The 19,467-nt window shown below is 37.0% G+C and overlaps 1 protein-coding gene across 3 annotated transcripts in view; it reads left to right on the top strand.

Annotated features, from left to right (window-relative positions):
• APOOL (apolipoprotein O like) overlaps positions 1 to 19,467 on the top strand; it is a 130,920-nt gene that overhangs the window by 62,498 nt on the left and 48,955 nt on the right. For all 3 annotated transcript variants that reach the window (XM_044911689.1, XM_021691620.1, XM_021691559.2), the window contains 2 exons: positions 15,958 to 16,077; positions 18,740 to 18,794. In XM_044911689.1, coding sequence (XP_044767624.1) covers positions 15,958 to 16,077; positions 18,740 to 18,794 — 175 coding nt within the window. The remainder of the gene's footprint in view (positions 1 to 15,957; positions 16,078 to 18,739; positions 18,795 to 19,467) is intronic.

The following is a 19,467-nucleotide window of genomic DNA, read 5'->3' as shown; positions in this document are numbered from 1 at the left end:
AAGCTGTAATCATCAAGACAGTATGGTACTGGCACAAAAACAGACACACAGATCAATGGAACAGAATAGAGATCCCAGAAATGGACTCTAAATACTATGGTCACCTAATCTTCAACAAGGCAGGAAAGAATAGCCAATGGAGAAAGGACAGTCTCTTCAATAAATGATCCTGGAAAATTGGACAGCCACATGTAGAAGAATGAAAGTGGACCATTTTCTTACCCCATACACAAAGATAAACTCAATATGTTTGAGTGACCTAAATGCGAAAAAGGAATCCATCAAAATCCTAGAGGAGATCACAGGCAGCAACCTCTGACCTCGGCCACAGCTACTTCATTCTAGGCATGTCTTGAAAGGAAGGAAACAAAAGCAAAAATGAAATATTGGGACTTCATCAAGATAAAAAGTTTCTGCACAGCAAAGGAAATAACAAAACTAAAAGGCAGCCTACAGAAGTGGAGAAGATATTTGCAAATGACATATCACATAAAGGGTTAGTATCCAAGATAGATAAAGAACTTATCAGACTCAACACCTGAAAAACAAATAATCTAGTCAAGAAATGGGCAGAATACATGAACAGACATTTCTCCAAATTAGGAGAGATGGGGAGAAGATATTTGTAAATGACATATCAGATCAAGGGCTAGTATCCAAAATCTGTAAAGAATCTAACAAACTCAATATCCAAGGAACAAATAATCCAATCAGGAAATGGGCAGAAGCTATGAACAGACATTTCTCCAAAGAAGACATCCAAATGGCCAGCAGACAGACGAAAAAATGCCTCACATCCCTTGACATCAGGGAAATACAAATCAAAACCACAATGAGATACCACTTCACACCACTCAGAATGGCTAAAATAAACAATTCAGGAAACAACATATGTTGGCGAGGATGTGGAGAATGGGGAACCCTCTTACACTGTTGGTAAGAATGCAAGCTCATACAGCCACTCTGGAAAATGGTATGGAGGTTCCTCAAGAAGTTAAAAATAGAGCTACCCTGTGTCCCAGCAATTGCACTACTAGGTATTTACCTCAAAGATACAAACATAGTGAATCGAAGGGGTACTTGTTCCCCAATGTTTATAGCAGCATTTTCCACAATAGTCAAAGTGTGGAAAGAGCTGAGATGTCCATGGACAGGAATGGATAAAGAAGATGTGATACACACACACACACACACACACACACACACACACACACACAAAGGAATATATATTACTCAGCCATCAGAACAGATGAATACTTACCATTTACATTAACATGGATGCAACTGGAGGGTATTATGCTGAGCAATATAAGTCAATCAGAGAAAGACAATTATCATATGGTTTCACTTATATGTCGAATATAAGAAATGGGGCAGTGGACCATAGGGGAAGGGAGGGAAAATAGAATGGGAAGTCCTCAGAGAGGGAGAAAAACCATTAGAAACTCTCAGGTATAGGAAAGAAACTGAGGATTGCTGGAAGGGAGGTAGTTGGGGGCACAGGGTAGTTAGGTGATGGGCATTAGAGGGCATGTGATGTGATGAGCACTGGGTGTTATATGCAACTGATAAATTATTGAACACTACATGTGAAAAAGAAACAAAAAACAAAAGGAGGGGCACCTGGATGGCTCAGTCAGTTGAGTGTCTGACTCTTGGTTTTAGCTCAGGTCATGATCTCATGGGTCCTGAGATCGAGCCCTGCATTGGGCTCCACACTCAATGGGTAGTTTGCTTTTTTCCATCTTCCTTTACCTCTTCCTCTGCTCGTGTGCTCTTTCTCTCTCTGTCTCTGAAATAAATAAATAAATCTTTTTTAAAAATCTAAAAATATGGGGTTTGAAGAGCTTCCACATTGAACACATGGATATGTGGGGAGGATGGTGCACCTGGAGAGGGCATGGAAGCTACATTCCCTTTGCTCACACCTTTACCTATGCACCTCTTCTATTTGGCTGTTTCTTAGTTATTTCCTTAATAATAAACCAGTGATCTAGTAAGTAAGTAAGTATGATCAGTAAGTAAATAAATAAACTGCCTAATGAGGGTTATTTGGTTGCAGAATATCTTGGGTTTTATCTGTCTGAATGTGTCCTTGCTACCCCCTCATTTTTGAAACAAAGGTATTTTATTGAGTATATAATTCCCTGTTGCATTACTCTCTTTTGGCACATTGAAGTTATTATCTTGTGCACTGTTGTTATTGAGAAGTCAAAATTTTATCTAACATTTATTCCTTTGAAGGTAATCTAGTCCCTGCCTTTTTTTAAAGATTCTTTGTCATTGGCATTATGGAGTTTTACTATTATATATCCAATTGTGGATTATTTTTTGGTTATCCTACTTAGGATATGTTGGATTTCTGAATCTCTCAAGTGTTTGGTTTAGTCCTGGAAAAATCTTGGCCATTATGTTTAAATATTATCTCTGCCCCTCTCTTTTCATTGTCTTACATATCTGTTTCATTTTTTTTTATTTCTTTGCATAGTTTCTTCAGATTTACCAGTTCACTAAATCTCTCAATAACTGTATCCAGTCTATCAATTGAGTTCTTTTTCTATTAACTTTTTAATTTTAATTCCAGTATAGTTAACATATGCTGTTATATTCATTTCAGGTATACAATAATATACTTATTAAACAATTAAACAATTCTATACATTACTCAAGTGCTCATCATAAGTGTACTCTTTAATCCCAATCACCTGTTTTACCCATCCATCCACCCACCTCCTATCTGGTAACCATCAGTTTGTTATCTATAGTTAATAGACTTTTTTTTGTCATTTGTTTTCCTTTGCTCATTACTTCTGTTTCTTTTATTCCACATGAGTGAAATCATATTTGTCTTTCTCTGACCAACTTATTTCACTTAGCAGTATACCCTCTAGCTCCATCCATATCCTTGCAAATGGCAAGATACCATTCTTTTTATGTCTAAATAATATTCCATTGTGTGGGCGTGTGTGTGTGTGTGTATGTGTGTGTATCACATCTTTATCCATTCGTCTGTCCATGGACATATGGGCTACTTCCATAATGTGGCTCTTGTAAATAATGCTGCAATAAACATAGGGGTGTATGTGAGTTAGTGTTTTTGTATTTTTTGGTTAAGTACCCAGTAATGTGATTACAGAATCATAGCATAGTATTATTTGTACCTTTTTGAGGGACCTCTAGACTATTTTTCACAGTGGCTCCACCAATTTTCATTCCCACCAAACAGTTCACAAGAGTTCCTTCTTTTCCACATCCTCAACAACACTTGTCTTCTCTTACATTTTTTATTTTAGCCATTCTGACAGGGCTAAGTTGATATCTCATTGGGGTTTTGATTTGCATTTCCCTGATGATGAGTGATATTGAGCCTCTTTATATGTCTGTTGGCCATCTATATGTCTTTGGAGAGATGTCTGTTCATGTCTTATGCCCATTTTTCAACTGGATTGTTTGTTTTTTGGGTATTGATTTTTATAAGGTTCTTTTAGATACTAACACCTTATCAGATACATCATTTGCAAATATCTTCTCCCATTCAATATGTTGTTGTTTAGTTTTGTTGCTGGTTTCCTTTGTTGTGCAAAAACTTTTTATTTTGATTAGTCCCAAAAGTTTATTTTTGCTTTTATTTCCCTTGCCTCAGGAGACATATCTAGAAAGATGTTGCTACAGCTGATGTAAGAGAAATTACTGCCTCTGTTCTCCTCTAGGATTTTTATGGTTTCACATTTAGGTTTTTAATTCATTTTGAATTCATTTTTGTATATGGTGTAAGAAAGTGGTCCAGTTTTATTCTTTTTCTTGTTGCTGTCCAGTTTTCCCAACACCATGTGTTCAAGAGACTTGTCTTTTTCCCATTGCATATTCTTGTCTCTTTGGTTGGAAATTAATTGACTATATAATGTGGGCTTATTTCTGGATTTCCTATCTGTTCCATTGATCTATGTGTCCAGTTTTCTGCCAGTACTACTCTGTTTTGATTACTATAGCTTTGTAGTATAACTTGAAAACTGGATTGTGATACCTCCAGTTTTATTTATCTTTATCAAGATTGCTTTATCCATTTGGGGTCTTGTGTTTCTATACCAATTTTAGGATAGTTCGTTCTAGTTTAGTAAAAAAAAATGCTGTTAGTATTTTGATAGGGATTACGTTATATTTGTAGATTACTTTGAGTAGCATAGACATTTTAACAATATTTGTTCTTTCAATCCATGAGCATGGAAAGTCTTTCCATTTCTTAATATCATCTTCAATTTCTTTCATTAGTGTTTTATAGTTTTCAGAGTACAGGTCTTTTACCTCTTTAGTTAAGTTTATTCCTTGGTATTTTATTATTTTTGGTATAATTGTAAATGGGATTGGTTCCGTAATTTCTTTTTCTGCTGCTTTATTATTAGTGTTTGGAAACGCAACAGATTTTTCTACATTGATTTTGTGTCCTGTGACTTTACTGAATTCGTGTATCAGTTCTAGTAGTTTTTGATGGAATCTTTAGGGTTTTCTATATATTGTATGTCATCTTCAAATAATGAAAGCTTTACTTCTTCCTTACAGATTTGGATGCCTTTTATTTCTTTTTGTTATATGATTGCTGTGGTTGAGACATCCAGTAATACAGTGAAAAAAGTGGTGGGAGTGGACATCCTTGTCTTTTATTCCTGATCTTAGGATAAAAGTTCTCAATTTTTCCCCATTAAGTATGATGTTAGCTGTGGGTTTTTCATATAAACCCTTTATTATGTTGAGATATGTTCTCTCTACCCCGATTTGTTGAAGGTTTTTATCTTGAATGGATGTTGTATTTTGTCAACTGCTTTATCTTTGTCTATTGAAGTGATTAACTGGTTTTTATCATTTCTCTTTGATTCATGTTGATTGATTTACAAATATTGAACCATCGCTGCATCCCAGGAATAAATCCCACTTGATATTGGTGAATGATTTTTATTAATAATATAGTTGGATTTGGTTTGCTTCTATTTCGTTGAGGACTTTTGCATCTATGTCCATCAGAGATATTGGACTGTAATTCTCTTTATTATAGTGTATTTATGTGGTTTTGGAATCAGGGTAATGCTGGCTTCATAGAATGAATTTTGAAGTTTTCCTTCCTCTTCTACTTTTTGGAAAAGTTAGAGAAGAACAGGTATTAACTCTTCTTTAAAATGTTTGGTAGAATTTGCCTGTGAAGCAGTCTGATCCTGGACTTTTGTTTGTTAGGCCTTTTTTTTTTTAGATTTTATTTATTTCTTTGAGAGAGTTAGTGAGAGAGAGAGCATGAGCAGGGGGAAGAGGGAGAAGCAGGCTCCCTGCTGAGCAGGGAACCCGATGTAGGACTCAACCCCAGGACCCAGGGATCATGATCTGAGTCGAAGGCAGACACTTAACTGTCTGAGCCACCCAGGTGCCCCATTGTTAGGCCTTTTTTGATTACTGTTTTAGTTTCATTGCTGGTAATTGGTGTGTTCAAATATTCTGTTTCTTCCTCCTTCAGATTTTGTAGGTTATATGTTTCTAGGAATTTATCCATTTCTTCTAGGTTGTCCAATTTGTTGGGACAGTATAATATTTTATAATATACTTTTACAATGTTTTTTATTTCTGTGGTGTTAGTTGTTATTTCTCCTCTTTTTCATTTTTGATTTTGTTTATTTAAGTCCTCTTTTTTTTCTTTTGATGAGTCTGGCCAGAGGTTTATCAAATTTGTTGATCTTTTCAAGGAACCAGTTTCTGGTTTCATTGATCTTTTTTATTTTTTGTTTCTATTTCATTTATTTCTGCTCTAATCTTTATTATTTCCTTCTTTGTTCTGGTTTTGGGTTTTGCTTGTTCTTTTTCTAGGTTTTTTAGGTAGTTAGGTTTTTAAAAAATTTCCTTGCTTCTTGAGGTAGGCCTATGTTGCTATAAATTTCCCTCTTAGAAATGCTTTTGCTGTATCCCAGTTATTTTGGACCTTTGTGTTTTCATTTCTATTTGTTTCCATGTAATTTTTTACATCTTCTTTGATTTCTTGGTGAACCCGTTCATTGTTTAGTAGCATATTATTTAACCTCCATGTATTCGTGCTCTTCCAGATTTTTTCTTTTGGTCAGTTTCCAGTTTTAATAGTATTGTGGTCAGAAAAGATGCATGGTATGACTTCAGTCTTTTTGAATTTGTTGAGACTTGTTTTGTGTCCTAATATGTAATCTGTTCTGGAGAATGTTCATGTGCTCTTGAAAAGAATGTGTATTCTGCTGTTTTGGGATGGAATGTTCTGAATATATCTGTTAAATCCCTCTGTTTTACTGTGTCATTCAAATCCCGTTTCCTTTTTGTTTTTCTGTTTAGATTATCTGCCCATTTATGTAAGCGGGATGTTGAAATCCCCTACTGTTATTGTATCACTATTGATCATTTCCTTTATATTTGTTAACTGTTTTAAGTATTTGGGTGCTCCCATGTTGGGTACATATATATTGAGAAATGTTATATATTCTTTTTGATTTGCCTCCTTTATTATTACATGCTGTCCTTTGTTGGTCTGTTTTAACATCCATTTTGTTCGATATAGTGTTGCTACTCTGGCTTTTTTTCATTTTTATGATAAATGTTTTTTGCATTCCCTCACTTTCAGTCTGCAGGAGTCTTTAGTCCTGAAATGAGCCTCTTGTAGGCAGCATATGGGTGGATCTTGTTTTTTTATCCTCTCTGTCACCCTATGTGTTTTGATTGGAGTATTTAGTCCATTTACTTTCAAAGTAATTATTGATAGATATGTATTTATTGCCATTTTTTTTACTTGTATTTGATTGTGTAGTTTTTTTTTTTTTTCATTTTCTTGCTCTCTTTCATGGTTTGCTGGTTTTTGTTAGTGATTTACTTGGGTTCCTTTCTCTTTATTCTTTACTTATCTATGACTGGTTTTTGATTTGTGCTTACCATTAGGTTTACAGATCATATCTTTTTATAGCAGTCTATATTAAGTTGATGGTTGCCTATATTTGAACCCATTGTTTACTCATCTGTCCCCAGGCTTTAGGCATATGGTGTCATATTTTGCATCCTTTTATTTTTGTGAATCCCTTCACTGCCATTGCAAATTTACTTATTTTTACTGTTTTTATACTTTTTTTTTACTTTTCATACTTTTACTTATTTTTCCTTCCCACTCAGAGAGTCCTCTCTAATATTTCTTCTAGGACTAATTTAGTGGTTATGAAGTCATTACATTTCTATGTGTCTTAGAAATTCTTTATCTCTCCTTTATTCTGAGTGATAGCCTTGCTGAGTAGAATATTCTTGGCTGCAGATTTTTCCCTTTTGGCTCATTTAATGTATCATGCCATTGTCTTCTGGCCTGAAATATGTCTGCTGAATAATCTGATGATAGCCTTATGGAGTTTCTCTTGTGTGCATGTACCTTTTATTTTTCTCTTGCAACCTTTAAAATTCTTTATCACCGTTTTTTGCCATTTTAACTATTATGTTTGTTTTTTTTTAATTTTATTTTATTATGTTATGTTAGTCACCATACAATACATCATTAGTTTTTGAAGTAGTGATCCATGATTCATTGTTTTCTTATAACACCAGTGCTCCATGCAGTATGTGCCCTCCTTAATACCCATCACCAGGCTAACCCATCCCTCCACCCCCCTCCCCTATAAAACCCTCAGTTTGGTTCTTGGAGTCCATAGTCTCTCGTGGTTCATCTCTCCCTCCGATTTCCCCCCTTTCATTTTTCCCTTCCTTCTCCTAATGTCCTCCATGCTATTCCTTATGTTCCACAAATAAGGGAAACCATATGATAATTGACTTTCTCTGCTTGACTTATTTCACTTAGCATAATCTCCAGTCCCATCCATGTTGATGTAAAAGTTAGGTATTCATCCTTTCTGATGGCTGAGTCATATTCCATTGTATATATGGACCACATCTTCTTTATCCATTCATCTGTTGAAGGGCATCTCGGCTCTTTCCATAGTTTGGCTATTGCAGACATTGCTGCTAGGAACATTGGTTTACCTATGGCCCTTCTTTGCACTACATCTTTGTCTTTGGGGTAAATATCCAGTAGTGCAATTGCTGGGTCATAGGGTATCTCTATTTTTTAAATTCTTCAGGAACCTCCACACTGTTTTCCAAAGTGGCTGTACCAACTTGAATTCCCACCAACAGTGTAAGAGGGTTCCCCTTTCTCCATATCCTCCCCAACATTTGTTGTTTCTTGCCTTGTCAATTTTTCCCTTTCTAACTGGTGTAAGGTGGTATCTCAGTGTGGTTTTGATTTGAATTTCTCTGATGGCTAATGATGATGAATATTTTTTCATGTTTCTATTAGCCATTTGTATGTCTTCTTCAGAGAAGTGTCTGTTCATGTCTTCTGCCCATTTTTTGACTTGATTATTTGCTTTTTGGGTGTTCAGATTGAGAAGTTCTTTATAGATCTTGGATACCGGCCCTTTATCTGTAGTGTCATTTGCAAATATCTTCTCCCATTCTGTGGGTTGCTTCTTTGTTTTGTTGACTGTTTCCTTTGCTGTGCAGAAGCTTTTTATCTTGTTAAAGTCCCAAAAGTTCATTTTTGCTTTTGTTTCATTAGCCTTTGGAGATGTATCTTGAAAGAAGTTGTTGTGGTTGATGTCAAAGAGGTTACTGCCTATGTTCTCCTCTAGGATTTTGATGGATTCCTGTCTCACATTGAGGTCTTTCATCCATTTTGAGTTTATCTTTGTGTATGGTGTTAGAGAATGGTCGAGTTTCATTCTTCTGTATATAGCTGTCCAATTTTCCCAGCACCATTTATTGAAGAGACTGTCTTTTTTCCATTGCATATTTTTGCCTGCTTTGTTGAAGATTATTTGACCATAGAGTTGAGGGTCCATTTCTGGGCTCTCTGTTCTGTTCCATTGGTCTGTAAGTCTGTTTTTGTGGCCAGTACCATGCTGTCTTGGTGACCACTGCTTTGTAATATAGCTTGAAATAGGGCAACGTGATGCCCCGAGCTTTGTTTTTCTTTTTCAACATTTCCTTGGTGATTCGAGGTCTTTTCTGATTCCATACAAATTTTAGGATTGTTTGTTCCAGCACTTCGAAAAACATCATTGGAAGTTTGACCGGGATGGCATTGAAGGTATAGATTGCTCTGGGTAGCATAGACATTTTAACAATGTTTATTCTTCTGATCCATGAGCATGGCATGTTTTCCCATCTTTTTGTGTCTTCTTCAATTTCTTTCATGAGTGTTCTGTGGTTCTTAGAGTATAGATCCTTTACCGCTTTGGTTAGGTTTATTCTGAGGGTTCTTATGATTTTTGGTGCTATTGTAAATGGAATTGTTTCTCTAATTTCTCTTTATACAGTTGCATTGTTAGTGTATTAGAAAGCAACTGGTTTTTGTGCATTGATTTTGTATCCTGCCACATTACTGAATTGCTATATGAGTTCTAGTAATTTGGGGGTGGAGTCTTTTGGGTTTTCTACATAAAGTGTCATGGCATCTGCAAAAAGAGAGATTTTTGACTTCTTTGCCAATTTGAATACCTTTTATTTCTTTTTGTTGTCTGATTGCTGTTGCTAGGACTTCTAGTACTATGTTGAACAATAGTGGTAAGAGTGGGTATCCTTGATGTGTTCCTGATCTTAAGGGAAAGGCTCTCAGCTTTTCCCCATTGAGGATGGTATTCCCTGTTGGTTTTTCATACATGGATTTTATGAACTTGGGGAATGTTCCTTCCATCCCTATATTCTGAACAGTTTTAATCAGAAAAGGATGCTGTATTTTCTCAGATGCTTTTTCTGCATCAATTGAGAGGACCATGTGGTTCTTCTCTCTCCTTTTATTAATGTGTTCTATCACATTGATTGATTTGCAAATGTTGAACCACCCTTGCCTCCCGGGGATAAATCCCACTTGGTCGTGGTGGATGATCCTTTTAATGTATTGTTGGATCCTGTTACCTAGGACTTGTTTAGGATTTTGTAATCCATATTCATCAGGGATATTGGTCTGAAATTCTCCTTTTTGATGGGTTCTTTGCCTGGTTTGGGGATTAAGGTAATGCTGGCCTCATAGAATGAATCTGGAAGCTTTCCTTCTGTTTCTATTTTTTGAAACAGCTTCAGGGGAATAGGTATTATTTCTTTTTTGAATGTTTGGTAGAATTCCCCAGGGAATCCGTCAGGCCCTGGGATCTTGTTTTTTGGGAGGTTTTTGGTCACTGCTTCAATCTCGTTACTTGTTATTGGCCTGTTCAGGTTGTCAATTTTTTCCTGTTTCAGTCTTGGGAGTTTATAGGTTTCCAGGAAGGCATCCGTTTCATCCAGGTTGCTCGGCCTATTGGCATATAGTTGTTGATAATAATTTCTAATAATTGTTTGTATTTCCTTGGTGTTACTCGTGATCTCTCCCTTTTCATTTGTAATTTTATTAATTTGGGTCCTTTCTCTTTTCTTTTGGATAAGTCTGGCCTTTGGATAAGTCTGGCCAGTGGTTTATCGATCTTACTAATTCTTTCAGAGAACTAGCTTCTAGTTTCATTGATCTGATCTACTGTGTTTCTGGTTTCGAATTCATTGATCTCTGCTCTAATCTTAGTTATTTCTCTTTTAATGTGTGGCTTAGGCATCATTTGTTGCTTTTTCTCGAGTTCTTTAAGGTGTAGAGTTAGATGGTGAATTCGGGATTTTTCTATTTTTTTGAGTGAGGCTTGGATGGCTTTGTATTTCCCCCTTAGGACCGTCTTTGCAGTATCCCATAGGTTTTGGACTGATGTGTTTTCATTTTCATTGGTTTCCATGAATTGTTTAAGTTCTTCTTTGATTTCCTGGTTCACCCAAACATTCTTGAGCAGAGTGGTCTTTAGCTTCCAAGTGTGTGAATTTCTTCCAGATTTTTTCTTGTGATTGAATTCCAGTTTTAAAGCTTTATGGTCTGAGAATATGCAGGGAATAATCTCAGTCTTTTGGTATCAGTTGAGACCTGATTTGTTACCCAGTATGTGGTCCATTGTGGAGAAAGTTCCATGTGCACTCAAGAAGAATGAGTATTCTGTTATTTTAGGGTGGAATGTTTTGTATATATCTATGAGGTCCATCTGGTCCAGTGTATCATTCAAAGTTCTTGTTTTTTTGTTGATTTTTTGCATAGATGATCTGTCCATTGCTGAGAGTGGAGTATTGAGGTCTCCTACAATTAATGTATTATTATCAATATGACTCTTTATTTTGGTTAACAGTTGGCTTATGTAGCTGGCTGCTCCCATGTTGGAGCCATAGATATTTACAATTGTTAGATCTTCTTGTTGGATAGACCCTTTAAGAATCATACAGTGTCCTTCTGTGTTGGTAACTACAGTCTTTAGTTTAAAATCTAATTTGTCTGATATAAGAATTGCTACCCCAGCTTTGTTTTGAGGTCCGTTGGCATGGAAGATGGATCTCCACCCCTTCACTTTCAGTCTGGATATATCTTTAGGTTCACAATGAGTCTCTTGTAGATAGCATATGTATGGTTCCTGCAACCTTGTGCTGTTTTATGGGAGCATTTAGGCCGTTCACATTGAGAGTGATTATTGAAAGATATGAATTAATTGTCATCATGTTGCCTGTGAAGACCTGTTTATATAGATTGTCCCTGTAAATTTCTTTTCTATATCACCGTGTGGTCTTTCTCCTTTTATATAACCCCCCTTAATATTTCTGGCAGTGCCAGCTTAGTGGTCACATATTCTTTGAGTTTCTCCCGTTCTGGAAGCTCTGCATCTCTCCATCCGTTCTAAATGACAGCCTTGCTGGATAAAGTAATCTTGGCTGTGTGTTCCTCTCGTTTAGTACCCTGAATATGTCTTGCCGGGCCTTTCTGGCTTGCCAGGTCTCTGTGGATAGGTCTGATATTATTCTGATGTTCCTCTGTCTGTGCGTAAGGAATCTCTTCCCCCTAACTGCCCTTAAGATGGTTTCCTTGTTTCTAAGATTTGCGAGTTTTATGATTACATGCTGGGGCATTGGCCTGTTTTCCTTGATCTTAGGAGGGGTCCTCTCTGCCTCTGTGGTATGAATGTTTGTTTCATTCTCCAGATTAAGAAAGTTCTTGGGTACGATTTGCTCAAATATATCTTCTAGTCCTCTCTGTCTCCACTCCCTCCAGGATTCCAATAATTCTGACATTGGAACGGTTCATGGTGTCCCTTATTTCTCTGATTTTATTTTCATGTTTTCTGAGTTGTTTTTCCCTGGCCTCCTCTTTTCCCTTTTTGTCTATTATTTGGTCTTCTAGGTCACTAACTTGTTCTGCCTCACTTACCGTAGGTGTTAGGTTATCTAATTTAGATTGTTTCTCATTGATAGCATTTTTAAGTTCTGCCAGTTCAGCTTTCATTTCTGCCCTTAGAGACACTTTGTTGCCATTAATCGATTACTCCATTCTAGCTATTGTCTTCACAACTGCTAGCCTGAATTCCATTTCCGACATTTGGTTATACCTGCATCCATTTGTAAATCTGTGGCATAAGTCATAATCTCTGAGTCTTTCCTATTTTGGGGGTTCTTCCTCCTAGTCATTCTGTTGAGGGGTGGTTGAGGGAATGTACAGTGTCCAAATTATTGACCAGAACCCAAGTAAGATGCACCTGTTTTCTAGGGTCCTTAGGGTTGCTGGCCTCTTGTTTTCCCAGCCTGTCTTCTGGGGGAGGGGCCTGCCATGCTGTTACTCAGGCAACCCTGCTTGGGCAGAGTTGCCCTGACCCCTGTGGCGGGTTTTGGGCTTAGTGAGAACCGGTTTTTGGGGGTTTTTGTTCTCTGGCAGCTTTCCCTGGCATCCATGTCTCTTCTAAGAGTCAGAGCAGAAGACACTGTTTCCAACTGTCTTCCTCAGAGCAAGGAGATCGCAGTCTGTTCTGTATGTCACTGAGCTCTCCAGGCCACACTATCTCTGTTTCTGTCAGTGCTGCCATAAACTGCAGTCCTGGGTTATGTTCCCCTCAGCAGCATTCCCAATCCTCACCTTCAGGTTGGGGCACGTCTCTGCCCTTTGTGCTTCTAAAACCGCCAGCCCCGCCACTCCGGGTTTCCGTCTGGGGGCTGCCCTAAAGTCCTTTTCCCATTGCTACTGGTCTGCGAGTCTGTGTCCCGTCCCCAGTGCATGAGGCTTTCACTCACCGGCAGTGTAGGATCCCCACCACCAGACTCCCTCCTTCCGTTTATCCTCCAATATCTGCACACAGAATCATGGCTCCCTGCTTCTTACCTCGAAACCAACCTCCTGTAATACTCTGTTTGTAGAGAGCCACATCTGTCTTCTTACATCTTAGGCTGATTTCCTGGGTGTTCAGAGTGGTCTCGTAGATACCCACCTCAATTCCGGGGACTGGTTGGAATAGGGTCCCCTACTCCTCCGTCATCCCCCCCCCCATTATGTGTCTTGGGTGTGGACCTCCTTGGGATGAATTTTTGGGGGATATCTGTGCCTTCTGGATCTGGATATATGTTTCCCAGATTAGGGAATTTTTCAGCTGTTATTTCTTCAAAACACTTTTCTGTCCCCCTTTTCTTCTCAGGTCCATACAATGTGAATATAATGAATTTGATGGAGTCACTGAGTTTCCTAAGTCTATCCTCATTTTGCATATTTCTTTTCTCAATGGCTTAGTTTGATTACTTTTCATTACTCTGTCTTCCAGGTCATTAATTTGTTTCTCTGCTTCCTCTAGCCTGCTATTAATTCCGTCAAGTTTATTTTTCATTTCATGCATTGTGTTCTTCATCTCTGATTGGTTCATGTTTGTCTATTTGTTAAGCTTTTCACTGATATCCTCCACTCTTTTCTCAAATCTAGTGCATATTTTTATCATAATTACTTTAAATTCTATATCTAGCATTCTACTTGTATCTGTTTCACTTAGTTCTCTTGATGTGGTTTGGTCCTGTTCTTTCATTTGGGACATATTTCTCTTGAGTCTTCATTTTGTCTAACTCTCTGTTTCTGTGTGTTAGGAAAGTCAGCTATGTCTCCTGCTCTTGAAAGTAGTGGGCGGGCTGCCCACTTTTGTCAAGGTGGTACTGGTGGGTTCTGAGACTGGGGCTGTATGGGATTGGTTCAAAAACCATGCATGGTTAGGGGGCATAGTTTTAGCAATGTGTGCACATAGTCCCCAGGTGGTGATCAGCCACTACTGCCAGGACTAAGGCCCTGCAAAATGTGCGGGTCAGGGGATGCATTATTGGTGAGGTTTATGCTAGTCTTCTGGGGGAGGGGACCTGAAGTTCTGGGACTGAGGCAAACATGACTGCCAAATCACAGGGCGGAGGGCTTGGTGTAAGAAAGTAGTGAGTGTCAGCATTGCACTTGTTCCTTCAGGCGGCCTTCCATTTATGCTAAGAGGCAGGGGAGGGAAATGTCACCTGCCAGCTCCTTTATTCCTGGAAGGGCCTCCCTGGGATCCCTGCGTATATGGGATGTGTTCTGAGATGAGTAAAGAACTCTCCTTCCTGTATGCACCAGGCGTTTTCCACACTGATGCTGCTACACTCGATCTCAGCAGGCTGCTTCTAATGCTGTCTCTTTAAGGGTAGGACTCAGCTTCCTAATGCTCTCAAGGGTCTCCAAGAGCCAAGACTGATTTTTAACATTCCAAGCTTTAAGTCCCTCTGGTTTTAAGAACTCACAAAATTTGACCCCTCTTGCTTTCAAAACCAAATGTTTGGGGGGTTTGTTTTCCCCATGTAAGCTCCCCACTGTGATAGTCTTTTTTTTTTTTTTCTTGCCCTTCTCTATCCCCTAGGCTCCCTCTTGACTGGATGCCCAGGGCCCTTTTAGCTCCCCACCATGTCTCTGCCCATCCTACCCTTTTTGTGGTGGTCTCTTCTCTACCTTACTCATGGAATTTGTTCTGCCAGTGTTTGCATCATTTTTGGGGTTATTTTACACTTACATCAGTGTTATTTAGTTGTATCTGTGGGACCAAGCAAACTTAGGGTCCTTCTACTTGGCCATCTTCCCAGCCTCCCAATTGAGATCTTTATTTACGTTTTTAATTTCCAGTTCCAGAAGTTCTCTGTTTTCATTAGTTTTGGTAATTTTTGTAGTCTCTTCCTCTTAACCCATAGGTCCTTCATTTATTTCTTTAAAAACAAAAATAAATTTATTTGATATTATATATTATAACATATACATTCTTTGTGGATCAGAGTCTGTTTGTTGTTTCTGCTATGTCTTGTCCAGATACATTCCTTGTGTTTTCTAACTTTCTTTTCCTTCTTTGTGTTTTCTATTTTTTTTTTTAATTATGGGGTCATATTTCTTGGAACTTTATCTGTTGTAATTCCTTGACATCTTGGTAGCTTCCTCCAGAGGGGAGATATTTATTTTGTTTCTGCCAAGTATATGTGGAGGCTACTAGCTTGGGAGTACTTTAAATGTATTCTTGTTTGAGATTTCTCAGATTATCCAGTTAGTTTTATTCTGCAGGTTATATGAGCTCTCACTTGTGTTTGCCAAATCTTAGGAAATATTTCTTTCCTCTCTACTTGATGCCCAATCTTTGAGACAGTCAATTTTCCTTACAGTTCTTTGGAGTGAACTGTTTATTTCTAGTTCACTCTTAAGTTGAGGATGTAAAACTTTGAGATACCAACTAATAGCGTCCCCACTAAGGTTGCCCACCGTAAGCTTTTTCCACGTTTTGTTTCCTGATTCCAGACTCTTGAACCATCCTATTTTAAAGCAAATGATTACAAGGTAAAAGCTGACTTTATTGTTTATCTCTGCATTTCTGTTGATTTTTAATCTAGGCTTCTGAACAGTCTTTATAAACAGCTTTCTGGATCATTTCTCCCATTTAAGATGTTTTTTAAAAATATTTTATCAGCATTTTTAGTTGCTTTTAGCAGGAAGGTTGATGACTTCTCTTCTGTTTTACTGAAAAAGGAATTCCAGCTGTTTCATATTTTTAACATGAACTTTTTTGCCTCTAGCTCCCCATATATACTGCACCACCTCTGCAGTCTAAATATGTTGAAGAACAGCCTGGTCGTTTACAAATGGGCCTTGCATCCATCCGCACTACAACTGGTCATTATATTGGCTGGTGCAAGGTAAGTAAGTTCTAATACTGGTTTAATGTTGGAGGTTTCTGATTTGTTCAGACAGGTGATTCTTCTGTTGCATTTGGTAATGACAGAGGTTACTCAGTGACATTCATCAGGTGAATGGGTTGATCTAGAGGCCCTAAGACAGTTTCATTCTCATCTTTAGTACCTTGTCACAGATAGCTAGAAGGCTAGGCTTAGCTAGGAATGTTGACTAAAGCACCTACATGTGACCTATCAGGCATGGTGATCTCAGCATAGTCAGATAACTTACACACGCAGTTCGAGGCTCTTACAAGAGGCCCTTGGCAGAATTTACTAAGCTGCTTATTTATCATCAGATGTCCAAGAAAGTTACTTCTACAGCATTCTATTGTTAAGTCACAAAGGCCAACCCAATTTTAAAGGGAGTGAAATTAGATGCCACCTCTCAATATGAGTAGCAGCAAAGAATTGTGGCCATATTTAATAATATTTAATCTACTGTACCACTACTACATAGATTATGATAGTTCAGCAAGCATTTATGTTATTTTTCATGTATAGTTGTTTGGCTACTTACAAGAAGTTCTGAAATTATTTCTCAATTGTTCCTTACTTGGCTAAGCAAAATGTTAACTAGTTGGGTTTAGCTCATAAGACCATTCTGAATATAGTCAGCTATTGGGAAAAATAAAATTCATCTGACTTTAATATTTAGCTTTAAGTCAGCATTATCTAGCAGCAGAGTGATGGAGTAAGCTGATAAAATATTGATATTTCATTATCCTCACATCAACATAGGTGTGTTAGCATCAACATCTCTAATGTCAGTTTCATCATTCTGACCTAATAACCACACAACTTTTTCTCAGATATAACCTATCCAATTGTAAACCCTTGTTCTTTTTTGTTTCTAATCCATTCTTTTTTCAAAAAAGATTCTAATGATTTTATGAAACACTAAATGTAAATTCTGGTCATTCCAGATGATATTTAAAACATCTGATGAGTACATGGTGTAATTTTTAAAAATTTGTGTCTGTCAAACAACTCTAATAGTATTAGTTGTATTATACACTCTTAATAGTTTGATCTCAGAGGAAAATATATTAACTAATTAGGATTTGAATCATGCCTCTATTGCTATATACCAACAGCTGGGTGATTCATACTTAAGCCTTCTGAGACCTAATTTTCCATAGTGTTCTCAAATTTGTTTTTGTGAGGTAAATTGTTCTGGAAAGATCCTTAAATTGCTATTGTTACTATCACCCTATTTAAGACTAAAAGAAAGGTGAATAGGTTGAAGAAGGACACTTTGAATGCATTTCATCTCCAATGTAAATAACTTTTTCTGATTTTCCCCTAAAAACATAATATATTCTTTAAAAATTACTTCTGAGTCAAATTGCATTCTGCATTAAACTTAGAATCTTGCAGGGCAAATTCAGTTTCTCCTCCTCTCCTTAGTGTTTTCAAATTTAGGTAGCAGTGAGCCACAGTGGTAAAAGTGAATTCCTAAACAAGCTAAGGAAAACTTGCCAAAAGAAGTGACTGGTTTTCTTCCTCAACAGCTACATGATTTTCAATCAACCAATCAATAGGTATTATAACTTCAAAGGTGAGGTTTTCTCAAGAGAGTCTTTAAAGAGAAGTAACTCAGTGACAGTTAAGGTCTGTGCCGGTTTGTACAGCTTGAAACCATGATGAAGGGATGAACCTCTACATCTCTGATCATCATGAAAATATCTGAAACAAGGTTACTAATACCGAGATATCACAATAGTAATGACTTATTTCTTTACTGTGTAATATAACTACTTCTATGTTCTTTGCTTTAAAAATCGTTTTCGTTTTTATACCATGATTTCATAGCAGCTAGTTCAGAGATAGAGACCATATATTTCAGTTATGTTTTCTGGTTTCTTCAATAGAGTACAGCATGACTATGGGTAAATCATTCTCTGCCTTCATTTTTCTTCTGATGTAATTGAGATGGTACCTATCACTCAGTAAATGAATGTAACCATATTTCTTGCATTAAAATAAATTAGTTAGAAATAGGTAAAAGAGCAAATTTGATTTAAAACTTTAATCACTTCAATGGGTTAATATAATCTTGATTTGTAGAGAATTTATATTCCTATGTAAAAATAATATAAACACTAGTGTGTGTAGGATGATTTCTGTCCTGAGATAAATGTCTTATTTAGGGTTTTTTGCCATTCTAATGCACACTAAGAAAAAGGAGAGGATGAAGTACTTTCTTTAGGTTTGTTGTTACTACTTTCTTCACAAATCATTATGGTGTTGCTACCACATATTTATTAATCAGATGTTGCTTCTAAGCTGAAATAATACCTCTATCCATGATTTATTTAAATTCCATTCATTTTTCTAAGCCTTTATAAAATAAGATGATAAATCTTTGTATTTCTGCAATAAATTATCTGTGAGATGCTCTGACTACTTATAGGCATTACTTGTTTATATGAGGAAGATAGTAAACAAGTATTATCCATGTTAAACAGAATGAAAAAGTTCTCATGTGAATAAATAGGAAAGTTAGATTTAGATTTGAGTGCAATGCTAAGTCAATATTTTAATATTGATTAATGTGGAATATTTGATTTAATTATCAAAATCTTCAAAAATTCAGATGTCCTTTTTTTTTCTTTTTGCTTAGGGTGTTTGTGTGTTTGTGAAAAATGGAATAATGGATACAGTACAATTTGGAAAAGGTGGGTGAGTGAACCATCCATAATTAGAAATGTTCTATTGTCTTTTTAACTTGCAAGGTTTAAATATGAGAAAAAATAAAGGTGGTAAGTTATTCATTATCATGTTTTACCAACTGAGAAGATACTCTTTATAGCACTTTATGATAACAATACCAAAGTAATAGCACCTATCATTTATTAAGCAATTACTGTATGCTAAGGCACTATGGTAAGCATTTTATGCAATTTATCTAATTTCTATACCAATTCTATGAGTGTTGGTATTATAATTATTCCCCTTTTCTTCAAGATTTTATTTATTTATTTGAGAGAGAGAGAGTGCGTGTGTGAGTGTGAGCAGAAGCAGGGGAGAGGCAGAGGGAGAGGGACAGCAGACTTCGTGCTGAGCACAGAGCCCGACACGGGGCTCGATCTCACAACCCTGAGATCATGACCCAAGCGGAAACCAAGAGTCAGACACCCAACTGACTGAGCCAACCAGGTACCCCTATAATTATTCCCTTTTTACAGATAAGGAAACTGAGGTTTAGAAAGGTAAAGTAGGTTGCCAAGGTCACAAAACTAGTAAGTGGCAGTGCCTGGACTCAAACTGAGGTCTGTTTTAGCTGCAAAGCCCATATTATATACTCAAAGCATAAATTAGAAACATGTCTACATTGTTATCAATTAGTTT

The sequence above is a fragment of the Neomonachus schauinslandi genome, chromosome X, assembly GCF_002201575.2.
Source record: "Neomonachus schauinslandi chromosome X, ASM220157v2, whole genome shotgun sequence".
Classification (NCBI taxonomy): domain Eukaryota; kingdom Metazoa; phylum Chordata; class Mammalia; order Carnivora; family Phocidae; genus Neomonachus; species Neomonachus schauinslandi.
This window is presented reverse-complemented; position numbering and strand designations above follow the sequence as displayed.